General features: G+C 34.3%; 2 protein-coding genes across 3 annotated transcripts; both read right to left on the reverse strand.

Moving 5' to 3' along the window:
• Nucleotides 1–6,453: 6,453 nt before the first annotated feature.
• On the reverse strand, nucleotides 6,454–9,780 carry LOC129882447 (probably inactive leucine-rich repeat receptor-like protein kinase IMK2). 2 transcript variants are annotated; one of them, XM_055956742.1, is made up of 3 exons: nucleotides 9,295–9,436; nucleotides 7,454–8,887; nucleotides 6,454–7,352 (listed from the first exon to the last, which is right to left on the reverse strand). In XM_055956742.1, the coding sequence occupies exons 1-3, from the start codon at nucleotides 9,338–9,340 to the stop codon at nucleotides 6,730–6,732; spliced, it is 2,103 nt and encodes a 700-aa protein (XP_055812717.1). In that variant the 5' UTR covers nucleotides 9,341–9,436; the 3' UTR covers nucleotides 6,454–6,729. The 2 variants fall into 2 exon arrangements, with proteins under 2 accessions (XP_055812717.1, XP_055812716.1); XM_055956741.1 differs by having other exon boundaries at nucleotides 7,454–9,780.
• Nucleotides 9,781–14,873: 5,093 nt separating this feature from the next.
• Nucleotides 14,874–15,954, reverse strand: LOC129881577 (PRA1 family protein B4-like). Its single transcript, XM_055955746.1, has one exon. It carries the CDS (start codon nucleotides 15,861–15,863, stop codon nucleotides 15,216–15,218), a length of 648 nt encoding a protein of 215 aa, XP_055811721.1. The 5' UTR covers nucleotides 15,864–15,954; the 3' UTR covers nucleotides 14,874–15,215.
• Between the last annotated feature and the right edge of the window lie 312 nt (nucleotides 15,955–16,266).

Consider the following 16,266-nt stretch of genomic DNA (forward strand, 5'->3'; position numbering starts at 1 on the left):
AAAGTAAAAAGAGGATATATTATTTATATCACTCTTAAATTGTAAAATATTAAAGTTATCTTCAATTAATTGATATATAAAATACAAGCGTTCAAGTGACTAAAAGAATATATAACTAAAAATATGTAATTCAGTAATAGAGAAAACAAAATTTAATAAACATAAAATTAGTCAAATAAATTCATAAAAAAATTATATTTAAATAGTGTAGTTTTTTAATAGAAAAATATGAAGAAGTATAATAAAAATAAGAAGTAGTGAAGGTTGTGAATATTATTATACATGGTATTAAAATAATGTGAATATACATGAATGTGAAAAATGACGTATAAAAAGGATTTAAAGGTATATATTTGTCATATTACTTATTTTATCCTAAGATAAGTTATCTTGGATTATTATACCACCCAAGAAAAGGGATAACTTATTTTAGTACTAATTATTAATTTCGGGATAAGTTATTCCAAACTTATCAACCAAACAACAATTTGAGTGACACTACAAATTTTATCTTAGGACTATTTGATATTATCCTTCACACCAAACGGTCCCTTAATTTATAAATTACTTTTTTAAAAAAATCAATTCAAACACCAATATCAAATGAATGTATATTATAAAGAACCTCTAATACTAAATATTTATAAATTTTTATTTAAATTCATCAATATTATAAATCAATAAAAAAAAATTAAAATTTATCACAAATCTAATGCTAATAATATTACATGCATCAAGTATATATGTATATGTATGTGTGTTTATATTTTATTTTTACTTTTCTCTTATTCTCTACTAGTGAGTTGGTTCGCACCAACAAGGGTTGTGTGTCATGATTCGAGTCTACACCCTAGGCGAGATACAATATTTGAAATCACGAGTGATTTTAAGCTAACCCTTCACATAACATATCAAACTATATCGTAAGAAAACTAAAACAAAAGCTAGATGTGTAACAAAAGAAAATCCATGACCTGAACACTAATGTTTGAAATAAGTTTTTACTGTCTTAGAATGAAAGAATAAGTATGTCGGAACATGATCCTCAGCTACCTCAAAAGTGCAATAACAATATAAAAGAGGTGCTACTAGCTAAGTCCTTTGGAGTCTCCAAATGAAGAGGGCTCACCAAAAATTGTCCAGAACTGCTATAACTTCGCTAATCACGAGTCTTAGAACGGGCACCAAAATCTACATCATAAAAGGATGTCGTGTAGAGAAAAGTATGTGTCAGTACGTGGAATGTACTGAGTATGCAAGGACACCAACATACCCATACAAGATAACATATGGAGGAACTGTGAAACAAGGTTTCTAAAATCATAATCATAATAAAGGAACATAAAAGAAACATTTGGAGTCCATGCATACATATCAATTTAAATTATTTTTTTCAAAAGCATATAAATCAAGGTGAGTCTAAATCAGTAACCTTGCATAATCATATGCATAAATTAACATACTTAAAATGAATCATATAGAGTTAAGATCATGTCATAAAAATACATAACTTGAAAATTTCTTATAACCGACATACACCATATGAGCTCATGATGTCCAACAGCTAACCCAATTGGACGGGTTGCCTTAGACCTTGCCAAGGCATAGGACCATATCATATCTATGTGGATCCACTAGTTTGTACTTCTCATGGCCATATGGAATTTTCCGACAAAGCGGTATAATCAAGTCTTATGGTGGCATATAATTATAGGACTTAGGGATTGCTACTAAAGGTCCACGTACGCTAAATAGAATCTGCATTCCTAAAGTCCACTTGGTGCTAAATAGTCCTTCTAAAATAACATAATGTCACGATCCAAAATCGGATGTTATAGAACTCGCCTAACCCACCAAGGCGAGTCAATCTAAGAGTCTGAACAATACAAAATAAGCGAAAATAAATGCGAAAATGTAAAGTCTAGTATGATATAAATAGGATAAGAGGAAATAAAATTCACCCAAGACTTGGTGTCACATGTACAAGTCACTATCTCAATAGAAATGAAAAGATACAAGTCTAAATGTCTCAGTTCTCAAATAGAACTAAACATAAGATAAATGGGAGACGAGAGTCTGCCGAAGAAGACAAGCTACTACCACTCACACATCCAGAAGCTTGGCCCGATCAACGAAAGTACTAAGAACACAAGATACCGGGATCAAATCCTACATAGATGTAGAAGTAAGGGGTGAGCACCAACAACATGATACTTAGCAAAATGAAAACTAAACCCTAAGTAAAGCAATGTGAAACACACGTACTCCTGACATCCCAAACACAATCCTCCCCAACTACACACATGCACTCAGACAACTCAGTCTATACAGTTTATACAACAATTATCTGAAAATACTAGACAATCCACAAAAAGAAAGCACATATATATTCTCATCACCATACTTGGGATACACAGGAAATTTCAATCGTAAATAGTCACAGGATGACAAAAATGCAAATGCAAAGTCGAATAATCGTGATGCATGTCTGTCCTACCATACACATTCGCTGATTACATCAGACCGGAACCCATGGGGGCCTCATATAAACCATGTATCAATCATCATTGTCATAAGAGACCCGACCAATATCTTTCGAAAGAGACATTGGCCATAATATTTATCGGAAAAGACCTCGACCGATAGAAACCTCGATCCTAATATCCAGTATCTCACTCATATCATTTCTCAGCCATCACAAATAAGCATATGTACAAGTAATGACTGAAATAGGATGAATGTTCACATATGATGTCATATAGCTCACAATCACACAATGAATCAATATCTCGTAATTCACAACATTTAGAAAATTACCCATATCCGAGATTCCATTGTCACATTTCAAATCATATAATTCAACTAAATGTAATAACCCAATACACACTAATCCACTCACATAGAAAAATACAAGGTTCAACATACTTAATAAAGGTTAGAATGCCACTTGCCTTAGCCCAAAGTTACAAAAAATCCAAAACCAAAGTTTTTCCTCTCCGTCTATACTCCAATTCACCACAATCTTATCAAATATAGACTCACAATCACATTTCGAAGCCATTGATATAAATATCAAGCAATTCAAATAAAAAGAGTAAAATGATCAAAAATCCCATGTCAAAAAACAAACTAGAAATTTGAATATTTTTTGATGAAACCATTCTTCAACTAGTCAAGAATCTAATGGTGAAAACCATTTCAAAAACGAGGTTAAAATGAGTTCACAATCAATAAAAAAAATTGCATTGTTCTTGAAAAACTCCAATTCCTCATACTCAAATCACCAATTTCATATTTAAAAATCCAATTTAAGTAATGGATAATCATGATAATAGCTTAAAATAGCTTACCCAATGTTTTCCCAGAAGAAATCCCTTTTAATTCGCATATCCCAAGCTTGGAAACTCAAAAATGGTAGACAATGACTTAAACCCTAACCTTGGGAAAACTAACACTGTTCAGATGGAAATTTCCCTCCGCGAACGTGAACAACTTACTCCGTGAACGTGGAGGCAGCAGAAACAACTATCCGCGAATATGGCACAATCACCGCGAATGCAGAGGAGTATCAGTTAATCCTCCGCGAATGCGGCATTGCCTTAGCGAACGCCTTGCCTTCGCGAATGCGAAAAAGGAAACCATTAACTTCCGTGAATGCAGAGAAGGCCTCGCAAATGCGGAGAAGGATTTCCCAGGTACCAGATAGTAGATTTTTAACAAGTCTCAAAGTCACGAAATAGACCCTCGGGATTAGTTCAGAACCCCGTAAACACAAACCATATATGCAACCCTACTAAATTTAACGTTCTGGACTCAATGGAATCATCGAAATTTGAATTTGAGGTCTTCTTGACATGAAATATGATAAGTCACAACTAAACTAGTTTCGACACTTAAAATACCTTAAGAACCTCTAAAAATTACAATGAAGTCATTTCTAGCGTTAGAATCACTCCCCAAAATCATTGGAACTATCAGAAATCCAATTCGAGCACCCGAATCCCAAATACTGACCAAAGTCAAACTTAGATCAAACTTTAACTCAATTTTCAACTTCGGACCTAAAATCCATGTTTCAACTCCAAATCTTATTCTGACAACTCCCCTAAACCAATTTCTATATTTTGGAACTAACGGAATCAACAAAATTTCATTCTGAGACTTGAAACTCCAAATGACTCCGAAACTCAAAATTTGTCAACTTGAGCCTTTAAAACTCATTTCTCTAGCAAAGCCTCAACTTTTCACAAGATTTAGAAAAACCAACTTTCAGACACAATCAAAAGTGCTCAGAGAAACTAACAGGAGGGTAAAATGATAAATTTATCAAAAATGTCGAAAGTGACCTTTGGGGTTATTACACAAACATACATATTAATGCTCATAAGTATAAAAATTGTCCATATATCTAAATCATATGTGAGACTAAGCTCAAAAATCATATCTTAAAATAACATAAATTGAGGTTGTAGCTCATATCACGTAAAATTTCATGCTTAAGAATTATAAGGTTTAATGAACCATAAAATCATGTTAATTCAATATAATAAGGTTTTAAAACCAAAGTGAAACCATGAAAACATGAATGAATGAAGAAAGATCATAATTTCATTTTTTTGAAAAAGAACTAGCTTTGCTTATAATAATCTTGTAAAATTCTTGAGAATCAAAATACTTTAGGTATGAGAGTGAAATGATACTCTCATTAAAACCATACATACATGAATTTTAGGAATTTTTGGAAAAAAACTTTGGGTTTGAAACCTTTTAGCTTGAACTTGAGAAGACCTTCAATGGATTTCTTGGAAATGAAGTTTGGGGCAGAATCTTGATCGAAAACCTTAGGATTCTTGAAGAGAATCTTGAATTTCGAGCCTTTAGATCTTGTGAAATTGGTTCTTGAAGTTCTTGATCTTTGGGAGAAGGAGAATTAGGGATTTTGAGAGTTGTTATAAGGATAAAGATATTATTAGGTCATAAAATTGTAACACCCCTGAAGTTTATAGCCTAAACTAACTCTAAAAAGATCAGAAAAAGATTGAAGTTGCAGACCAGGGCCTTTTCACGGGACCATTCACGGACCGTGGTGGGCACCACAAGTCGTGAAGAGAGTCGTGGAGTTGAGGCCAAGTTGGAAACTTTCCCAAAGAAGGGTCCACAGACCCCTCCATGGACCGTGGTGGTTACCACGAGTCGTGGAGTTCATCTGTGAACCTCCCCCTGAGTCAAGTCTCCTCACCTTCACGGAACCCTCCACGCGCCGTGTAAGTGTTCTGTGGACCTGGACCTTTAGGAATTTTTTTTAGTACCTCTTTACAGATGCCTTCACGATCCGTGAAGGGCCTCTAGTGAAACTGTCCTTCAAGTTTTAATGAGGGGCATTCCGTTTTTTCCCACATTTTCTCAACTAAATCTTAAACGTTTAGGGACCAAAAATAAGTCTCTTATCATATTCAAAAGGGTTTTTTCTCTCATTAACACTTGAAAATTTGATATAAGAGATTAAAGAGGAGAAAAAGAGCTAGGATTCAAGATTTTCAAGCGAGGTCTTTGATTTTTGGTGAGATAATCTTCGTTCCATGTATGTAAGCTTAATCACAATATTGGACTGAGTCCGTCCTCATGCCCTACATCTTCATTGAGTCGAGTTGAGTTTGAGTTTCAAGTTTTCATGAACTGAGTTTTGAGTAATCTATAATTCTATCTAGTTCTTAATATATAATTATATATGTATTGATGATGTCTATGAGTTGAGTATTTGAAGTATACGTTCATCTCTTAATGCACATGAACCCAATTGAGTTTTGGCATTTAAATACTTTATGCATTGGTTGAGTCTTAAATCGTGATTTGTGAATGTCGTACGAGTTGAGTATGTGAAGTCTTTAAAATTATCATTATTTGAACATGATCATTTTGAGTATAAATGATTGTCTTGAGATAGAGTTCTAAGGAAATATGAACAAGTTTGAGAGCATGTTTTAAATGAAAGAGTTGATGATTGAGATGAGATTGAGTCTGATGAGCGTACAATAAGACTAGCTGAGATGATTGGATTATAATTATTTGATTGAACATATAGTTTGACTCTCAAAAAGAAAATCATGACAACTAAAATGGAATAGAGAGTAATTAATTGGAAAAGACATTGAAAATACCTTGATTTTGTTATAATGCGTGGCTTTTCCACGCATCAAAAATGTTTCCAATGTATTTGATAAATAAATTATCAAAAAAATTTAGATTTGAGAGGAAAGGACAAAAATGTCAAAAAAGAAACTAATTTATAGCGTGAACGACCATTATTGTGGCCTAAAGGATTTTTCCTTTCCTATAATAATATGGACTACATAAACCTAATAAAGGATATAATAAATTGGCCTCTATAGCTTTGGATGAATTTCTGAAATCAATGATGTGAATAGCGACATTTAACACACAACAGTCATCAAATTATCACTTATGTCATGAAAAAAATCGATATGCATTTATTTCATTAGTACATTACAATGAATTTAATGAAAGAATTGAATAAAATGTTTGTCTTCATCAGTAAAACCTATGCAGCAATCACAATCTCCTATACACAGTTTACTAGTAGATCTTAATATGAAACCACAATTCCTCTAACCGGAATTTTTTTTTGAAAGAATAAACAAATAGATATCAAGTAAAAAGCTCAAAATTTTCCACACTTGTTTCAATCAACCTTGTGAAGCAACAGAGTTTTTATTGACTCTTTTCTTGAACTGCTGTGCCATCATCTCCAGAACTAGTGGCTGCTAACATCAGCTCTGGTTTTATCTCCTCCAATTTCTGTAGTACTTGTGGAGCTTCGGGTCGAGCAGTTGGTGTGGGATCAACACAATGCAAAGCTAGTTTCAATGTGTTAAGCAACTCATCACCAATATTAGGTGCATCCCTCATAAGTTCCACATCAAAAACTTCATTAGTCCACTCCTCTTTCACAATGGAAGCTACCCATTGTGGTAAATCGAGACCATCCGTAGCCTCGCTAGGGGATTTTCCAGTTAAGAGCTCCAAAATGATCACTCCAAGACTATAGACATCAGTCTTGGTGCTTGCATTCTTGATTTTGGAAAGCTCTGGTGCGCGATAACCTAGCGTGCCTGCAGTGGCAATCACGTTGGTGTTTCCAGCAGTAGTCATAAGTCTGGAGAGTCCCACATCTGCAATTTTTGGATTGTTCTGCTCATCAAGCAGTATGTTGCTTGATGTAAGATTCCCATGTATTATGTTTTCTTTGGTATGCAGGAAGCAGATTCCTTTTGTTATACCGATAGCAATCCTCATCCTTGTAGGCCAGTCTATAGTTGTCTCGGGACCTCTAGCTGCAGCATATAGAGAACACAAGTATGTTGTTAGGATTGTCAATATGATTAGGAACACCAAAAGGAATATGCAAACAAACAGTAAGTGTAGACAATTTTACCATGGAGGAAGGATGAGAGACTTCCATTAGGCATATAATCATAGACAAGAAGCTTTTCTCCTTTTGGTCCCAAGTAATAGGCTCTAAGAGCCAAGATATTTGGGTGTCGAATCTTTCCTAACTCAGCAACCTCAGCTTCAAATTCTTTCTGCCCTTTCGTGATCTTCTCGCGTAGCCTCTTCACAGCAACTTGATTACCATCCTCCAATGTTGCCTTATATGCTGTCCCATAAGTGCTCTTCCCCATGATCTCTGCAGTGGCACATAACAAGTCGTCTGCTGCGAACACAAAAGGTCCATCGAAATGGACCAGCTTTCCACCAGCTTCACCTGATTCAACATCAGTCCCTGCTACAGCTGGAACTGACTTTGCACCCCTCCCTGTGGTGGTAGCTAGGCCACTGGCTTTGCTACCATTTTTCGCTCTCGAATTTGCATTTTTCCTAATCAAGCAGCAAAGTAACATGCAGCACAAAAGAAGTAGAACAACTAGAAGAGCTCCTGATGCTATGAGAATGATATCCTTGGTACTAAGTTTGCGATGGCGGTGAGGCTTGACAACCCCACTAACAGGAGAAGGAAGAGTTTGAGGGGGTGGTGAAGCACATGGAGTTGAGGGACTATATCCACAAAGCTCTAGATTTCCAACAAAAGCACTTGAATTGAACTTTTTTGAAAGAGGAGATGGGACAATCCCAGAAAGATTGTTATAAGAGACATCCAAAGAAGTCAGATTTCCCAAAGAAACAAGAGAGTTTGGAATTTCACCAGTAAAATTGTTTTCAGATAAATAAAGTGAGGTGAGTCCAGAAATATTTCCAATAGTGGCTGGAATATGACCAATGAATTTGTTGTTACTCAAATCCAGCACTGAAAGGTTTTTCAATCTATCCATAGTATCTGGGATTTGGTTATCCAGGAGATTACTCTTTAAATCCAAAGTAGCAAGAGCTGTAAGGTTGGAGAAACTAGCAGGAATAGTTCCATTTATAGCATTATTAGATAAATCAAGAATAGTAAGCCTTGAGAGACTACCTAATTCATCAGGAATGGCCCCATTAATATGGTTATGACTAAGATTAATCTCCTCAAGCATACTTAACTTACTAATTGAAGCTGGAATCTTCCCAGACAAAAGATTGTGATCAAGTGTAAGATACTGAAGTTGGTATGACTTGTTCACAACCACACTGCCCCCCCAAGTATCAGGAATAGATCCAGAAAGATTGTTATGTTCAAGTGCAAGAAAAGTAAGAGAAGGGGATTGAGTGAAACTTACTGGGATTGACCCTGAAAGTGCATTGTGGCTCAAGTTGAGTCTGTATAGCCTGGTGGAGTTTGCAAGACTGGGAGAGATAGTACCACTGAGCTGATTGTTGCTAAGATCAAGAGTCTGAAGAATTGGGCTTCTTCCAATTGATGGTGGAATTGAACCTGAAAGCCGATTATTGAAAAGATAAACACCTCTGAGGTTTGGAAGGAAGCTTAGAGAAGTTGGAACAGGGCCAGCAATAACATTGTCATGAAGACTAATCTTTCTAAGAGCTTGTAATTGCCCAATTTTTTCAGATATTCTGCCACCCAATCCCTTCCAAGGCAACTGTATAGCTATAACTTCCCCATTGACACACTTAATTCCTACCCAACCACCAGCACAAGCTCCAAGACCACTGTCATTCCAGCTCTTCAAGATTCCCCTAAAATCAATCAGTTCATGCTTAATTGCTCTTAGAGCTTGAAAATCAGATTGAGTCACAATGACCCCATCTGTATTCCTCCCAGCTGATAAAATAGGGAAAATGGAAAGGACAATCACAACAAGCAAGAACAGAGTATTATACCAAGAAGAAGAAGAAGAAAGCTTCCATTTTTCCTCCTCCTTGTCATGAACCCAACTAGAACCAGCTTTTATTTCTGAATATAAATTCAAGAATCGAAAGGGGTTGTTGTAAAATCCACTCAGTGAAGTATTCCACCTATCCATAAACTTAAAACAGGTTCAGAATCTTCAATTAGAAGAAGAACCAAAGAAGAAATGCTAAAATCTTATCTTAAAAACTCTTCTTTTTCGTCCTCCCCCACACAACTTTTTCAAGATAGAAGAGAAAGATGATTAAATGAAGAGAAAAGGGAAAAGAAAGGGATAAATACTAGGAGAAGGGTGAGTACTGAAACAAAGCATGTGAGGAGGGGATGTGTAAATGGAGGGAATCTTTAAGAGCAACGGTTAAGGTTGAAGAATATTATGGTCTTTTTTACAAACCTTAACGGCTAGTTTTCTTGTTAATTCATGTAGACATGTTTTGCTTTATTTGTTTGTTAATTTGTAGAGTAGAAGAGTTCAGTTGGGAAACCAAAGCCACCCCACCCCACCCCTCCTCGCCCGTGTTTGACGCGGATGACCTACAACGGCTACATTGACAGTGAAGGAAAAGAAGGAATAGTCAAGAAAATTATTATTCTGTCTCAATAAATAAACTATAGTTTTTTTCACCTTCGTAATTGGAACGTTATAGTTACTTTGACTTCGTCTTGCCCCCCCTTTCCCTCTTTATTTTTACTACTTATTGTAATTTATTATTGTCCGGATGAAAAAACATTTTAATATTTGATAATATAAATAATTTGTGTTAGTGTCAATATAATTTGCCTATAACACAAATTGCTCATCTTATTTTAATTTGAAAATATTGAGAAATAAAAATATAACATATTTTATTAGAAAAAGGAATTTTATCGTTATTTAAATAAAAATTAATGATGAATTATTATGAATTTTATATATATGAAAATTAATGATGAATTATAATATTTTTATTAGAAAAAGAATGTGTTTTAAAATAAAAGAAACAATGTGCTTATTAGGAAAAAAAGACATCTTTTTATCTAAGAGTAATAAAAAGGACATTTTTTAAACTATAGTATTGACAATATGGATATTTTTAAATCAAACTATTAATAGATAATATTTTTGTTCAATTTTACATATTTTAAAGATATTTTTTTTATACTTTTCTGTATTTTCTATTACTTTCTTAAATTAATATCAACATGTGAAGTCCAAGTTGCTAAAGTTGATGAAAATACATCAAGTATTATATATATGTTCTTTTTTTTTAAATCGAAATTGTGAATACTATAAAGTATATTATTGTAGTCAATTTAAGTAATTTGAGAAATGACTTATTCAAAAAGTATTTATTAATGTTTTTGAAAGGATGCACAAAAATTAAGTTAAGCAAATTAAATTATAACTCATTGTTTAATCTATTTTAGACCCAATACATCATAGTTCGAGCAAATAATGGGCAATAACCAATTTACTACTACAATCCATCTTCACCTGTCCAAACAACCATAAGCATAGTACCTCACCCCAATTACCTTCGTCCTTTTGTAACGAGCTTCATTTGCAATAGTTGGTTGTATCGGATTACAAATAAAGTAGAGAAGAAAAATACAAATATATTTTTCACTTTGCGATCTAGATTTTAGAACACATATCTTCTTTATTAAAATATATATATATATATATATATATATATATATTTGCTCTTTTTCTAATAAAATATAAGTGTTCTAATTAAGGTATGCACATATAAGCATTACTTCTAATAATAAGTACATACTTAAAAAATAGTCAAAGTACACGTAAGTCAACACAAACATAATCATTATAAAAAAGATGAAATAGACATGCAATTTCATATAAGGTCCTAAAAGAATAGCATGTTGTTTGATTTAAAATTGTTAAACATATCATCATCATCACCCCAAGGGATTTTTAATAGTGTGTATAAAAATAGTATTTGATATGGTATATTAGTATTTGGCATCAATAAAGTAAGTATTAGTTATGCTGAAATTACTTTTTATATAATATTTTATTGGGAAAATTACGCGAATGAGTAAATATATACTAGTTAATTAGTTAATATAATTATAATTTCGCTAATTTATAATTCGGCACTAACATTTAGCGTTAATTACAGTCCGAGTTTGTATAATTCACACGTTTATATAATTCAAAATTTATATAATATAATTTGTATAACTTTTGTCCACTAGTGGGATTTCACTGGTTATGTTGTTGTTGTCGTATAACTTTTGTATAATGTAATTTGTATAACTGTTTAAAGTTCAGATGTTTGTGTTTGTATAAATTTTTTATTTCGAATTTATACAAAAATAGCTTAATTATCCGCAAATTATACAACACCGCAAATTATATAAATGAAGCAGCTTAAACTATAACACAGTCCGTAACTATGCAAACTATAGCTAAGGAGTCTAATTAAGTTTATTATAGTGGTTCTTTACGAAATTTCCTCTATTTTGTTTGGTGTATCAAAAATAACATGCATACATAATTATAAAAGAAATATTTGCTCACAAAAATACCCTCTGCTAAATACAATCTAAAGAACATTGAAAAAGTTTCAAAGGGCAATTATGTCTTTAACCATGCTAATACCATAGATTTTTATGTATTAATTATAAATACTTTGATACCAAATAAAGTATATAACTAATTCTTGCAAAAAAATGTATTAAACAAGATACTAATAATAATATACAAAATAATATATTCATTATTTTTCCCAATGCACTTTACCCAAACAACTCCTAAATTCACATCAGTAACAAAGTATAAAAACAAGAATGTGACCCTTCAAGACAATGACGAAGCCAAAAATTTTAATTAAGGGATTCAAAATCTGAAAAAATAGACACGTAAACTAATCGAAGGTTGTTCGACATCTATTATATCTTCATAGAAAATTATTTTAACCATGTATAAATAGTATAAATTTTTGCTGGAAGGGTCTGTCCCAACCCCTCATTGTAAGGTGCCTCCGCCCTTGCTTCGAGATGGCCCAGTGATTTGAGCTTAGGACTTCCATGTTGGAAGTCACAAGTTCAAAATTCCTTACCAGCGAAATCAAGGGGTTTTCTTTCTGGATCGAGCTCGTTGCACCGGACTTGCCTAGTGTGGGTTACCTCTCTTGTGTGGTCTACAAGGTATTGCATAAGAGCAGGGATTTTACCCTCGCACACTCAAAACGTAGCGGCTGCAAATTTCCCTTCTAAAAAAAAAACCAAAAAAAACCAAGAATGTGCATTCTGAGGTTACAAAGCATTCGAATAATGACTAAATCAATGCTTTCATCTTACTGCTACAATCCTTACACAAAGACATCAATCAACAGGAAAAACTTCATATGCTTCCTGGTAGAGTACCATCCCCATGGCAGTGTAGGGAGTTATCCGTCTTTTCTAGACGAGCTTCTGAATATCCTCCACCAAATAAAACACCATTCTTAGCTCTAATATCGCAAACGTGCTATCATATACTTAACTTGGAGCAGAGATTCACTTGCCTCACATAGTCATATAAGCAAAACTAGCAGACCCAACTTCAAACTCACAAGGAACTATATACAGTTAATACACAAGATACAGTAGCTTCAACACACTCATCAATCAGAATTAGATCAATTTGGAACTTCCAAAAAATGATTTATTGGTTATTACAGGCACCAATACTTCTAGACAATCATTGAAGTAAAACCAATTGCTATAAAAGAAATTTCTCTATGACTCAATGTTGAAGAAGTTGGGTACAAACACCAAGGTTTTCAGGCGTAGAAAGAATTTACAGCAACAAATTTCCTGCATTCAATTATCATATCTAGGATAAAGGGCACGGTTGGCCTAGGCCAATTAAAAACCTGCATACTATAAGAGAAGTGGCGAAACATTTCACGCACAAGTCATGCAAATTACTTTCTTCGAAATACATATGATCCAACAAATGCTCTCACATTTAAAATATCAACTTCTTTTTGTTAGAATAGTAACCTTCCAAATATCAACTTTTTCCGTCAACATCAGATAATTAAATCAACAGCAGACTATCAACAAACACAAACAGCCTTTAGAGTGTTCATCAGCAATTCAAAGACTGTCAACAGAAACAGCTTGAATTATTCTAACCCACCAAAAAGATAGTTGTCTCAACACACATTGTGTTGAGCAAGCAATCAAGACATATGATTGAGATATTTCTCAATATAAATCAGTTCTTTAGGTATGCACACCTCCCCGAGTGCGGTGCTCTGTTGCGGTTATTATCCAATGTTGATCAACAATTCAAAGATTCTCGCTAAACAAAAACAACCCAATTGATTCTAATCAAGTAAAGTGAAACCCGACCCACTAAAAAATAGGTAGTCCCAACTCTCAACACCCACATTTCAAAGCAACAATTTTTTTTTTTTAAATTCAAAGCCGGCTTGAAGCCCTTTTATAAAAATAGAGAGAAATTTAAATGGCCAGGTCCAACAGTGACCTGGCCCAAATGAAAACAGAAACAAATAGACAAGAACAAAAATCAAAGGAGAATAGAAAAGGAGAGTGAAGAGACCAAGTCTCCAGACAGATCTCAGAAGAACCCAAAATGCAGGTCCATTGATTTCTGCAGCTCAGCTCCTTACAAAATTACTCCCTACAAGCTCAAATCTTCTCATCGCCAGATAAAAATCGAACCTCAGCTAAGCTCTAATCGATCTGAAGATGAGACATACACCTTCAAGAATCTACCTGCCTCGATGATCATTCCAAGTCTCAAGATTGAGCTAAGTTCATCCTTCTACCTCTCTAATGCTTACTTTTCTCCTCATTACTGTAAATAGATGGGCTGAACTTCATAAGAAGTTAATACCGCCATCTAATTTAAAGTTAACAAGGAGTTAGGTTAGCCACTTAGAGATGCATGACTATCTTATACTTGATGCAGGTTATATGACGTTTCCAGAAACAGTTAACAACAGTAAAGGGGCTAAACGCACTCATGACCTGATTCGTTATCGGTGAAACACCCAAAACTCTCACAGGTGCAGATAAACAAATCAAAAGAATTATTTTTTCAGTCTTGAGCAACAATCAAAACATATGATGATGAATGTTAATAAAAAGTAAACCAGTTGTTTAGGTAGGCACATCTTCCCAGAGTGCTAAGGAGAATTGATGGACTCCTCCTAAACAACGAATACATCATGCAGCACTCATGCCTTAGAACAACAAAATTAACTATGACGAGGAAAAGGCCTTAAACAAAAGCATATCGCATAACATGAGGAATATCAAGGCCATCAATACAAGTTTAGTCAATCATCACGAAACAACTGTAAAGGTTGAATCAACCTATGATAACATATGTTATATGGAACTGGATATGAATAAACATTCAACACAAATGAGAGCACTATATAATTTTTAGTGTATCTTGAAGAATTTACAAAAAGTATCATATTCCCGTCTCACCTATGAGAGTTGATAAGATTGTGAGTATATTCATACCCAAATCATCCAGATCTGATCAATAACAACCAAATCCAATTCTTTAAAACAACAGGTGTTTAGAGGTCAAACAGAAATCAATGAATCAATCTCAAGAGTCTCAACCATTAACATCATAATCTATAAAAAATGTTCTCTTTATCAGACTTGATCTTCTCAGATCTCAGGTGCAAATCACTCATTTTCTAGAACCAATTACAGTAACTAAACTTCCAAGTTGGTAGGATTCAAATTACAATTTATAAGTTCTGAATCTTAAAGAAACGGAAAATGTAAGTAAATCTTATACATAGATCAGTATTCTCGTCTCATTTCCGTCATTCTTTTATGAGTTAATCTACTAAAGGCAGTAAATCATTTACAAAATTATATGAATCGAGCTTGCATACCCCATACACACTCAAACTCTAGCAGCAACAGCAGGGGCGAGAGTTACGGCGGCAGCATTGGCGGCACCGCCGCTCAAGAAAGAGAGAAACCCAGTAGCGGGAGACTCTTGATCATCAAGGAAAAGATCCTCAGGTGCCCTGAAAGCAGCATGTGTACACACAATCCCAAGACCAACCATCAAGGCAGAAACAAGCACAGCTCCAACAGAGGTAAGAAAGATCACAACCACAGTGGAGACAAAAAGCACACCTAACGTCTCCCTTTCAGAAAACTGTCGACCAAATAGAACCAAAGGAGGATCGGAAGGACGGAATAGGTAAAGAAAGAGCCAAGCGGCGAGAAGACCGGAAAGGATAAGAAGGGAAAATGGGTTTGTGATGAGGGAAAAGGCGAGAACAGCGGCGAGGAGAGAAAGGTAATTGATGCGGAAATAGGTGTAGTTTTTGCGGATACGAAGAGTGGCGTCGGAGATGGATTCCGGTTTAGAGAAAGCGGACCGGTCGAGGAGCTCGGACCATGGCCGGCGATTGGCAAAACCGGTTTGGACGGTGGTGGAGATGTGGTTGATGAATGAACGGAATGCAGGAGTTGGGCCGATTTGTTGGATGGTGTCGGCGGTGGGTTGTGAAGTGATTGGGAGTATTGCTGGTGAAGCCATTTTTGGTTGCGTGAGAAATATCAGAAGAGGAGTAAACAAGGCTTGATTTTATAGAAACGGTTAAGTTTTTTCTTAATTGTTACGGCTCTGACCGGAGAAGATTGAACAAAGGGTGTTTTTTTAAGAGTTGATTTAGTTTTTGGTCACTTTGATTTGGTTAATTGAAATTAAATAAAAAATAAATTTGATTAGAATAATTAAAATTTTTAAGGGTGTACATTAATATTTTAAAATTTTTGAAAAGTTTTTTTTCCTTGTTTTTAAATTTATTCTTTCATTATTCTTTAATTTTCGAGTAAATTCCTTAAATAATCATTCATTTTTGATAATTTGCCATATAATATCATTTTTATTTCTTTTATGACTATAATATTACCAAATTATTTCTATTTTCCGAAAAATA

This window comes from Solanum dulcamara, chromosome 3, assembly GCF_947179165.1.
Source record: "Solanum dulcamara chromosome 3, daSolDulc1.2, whole genome shotgun sequence".
NCBI lineage: Eukaryota > Viridiplantae > Streptophyta > Magnoliopsida > Solanales > Solanaceae > Solanum > Solanum dulcamara.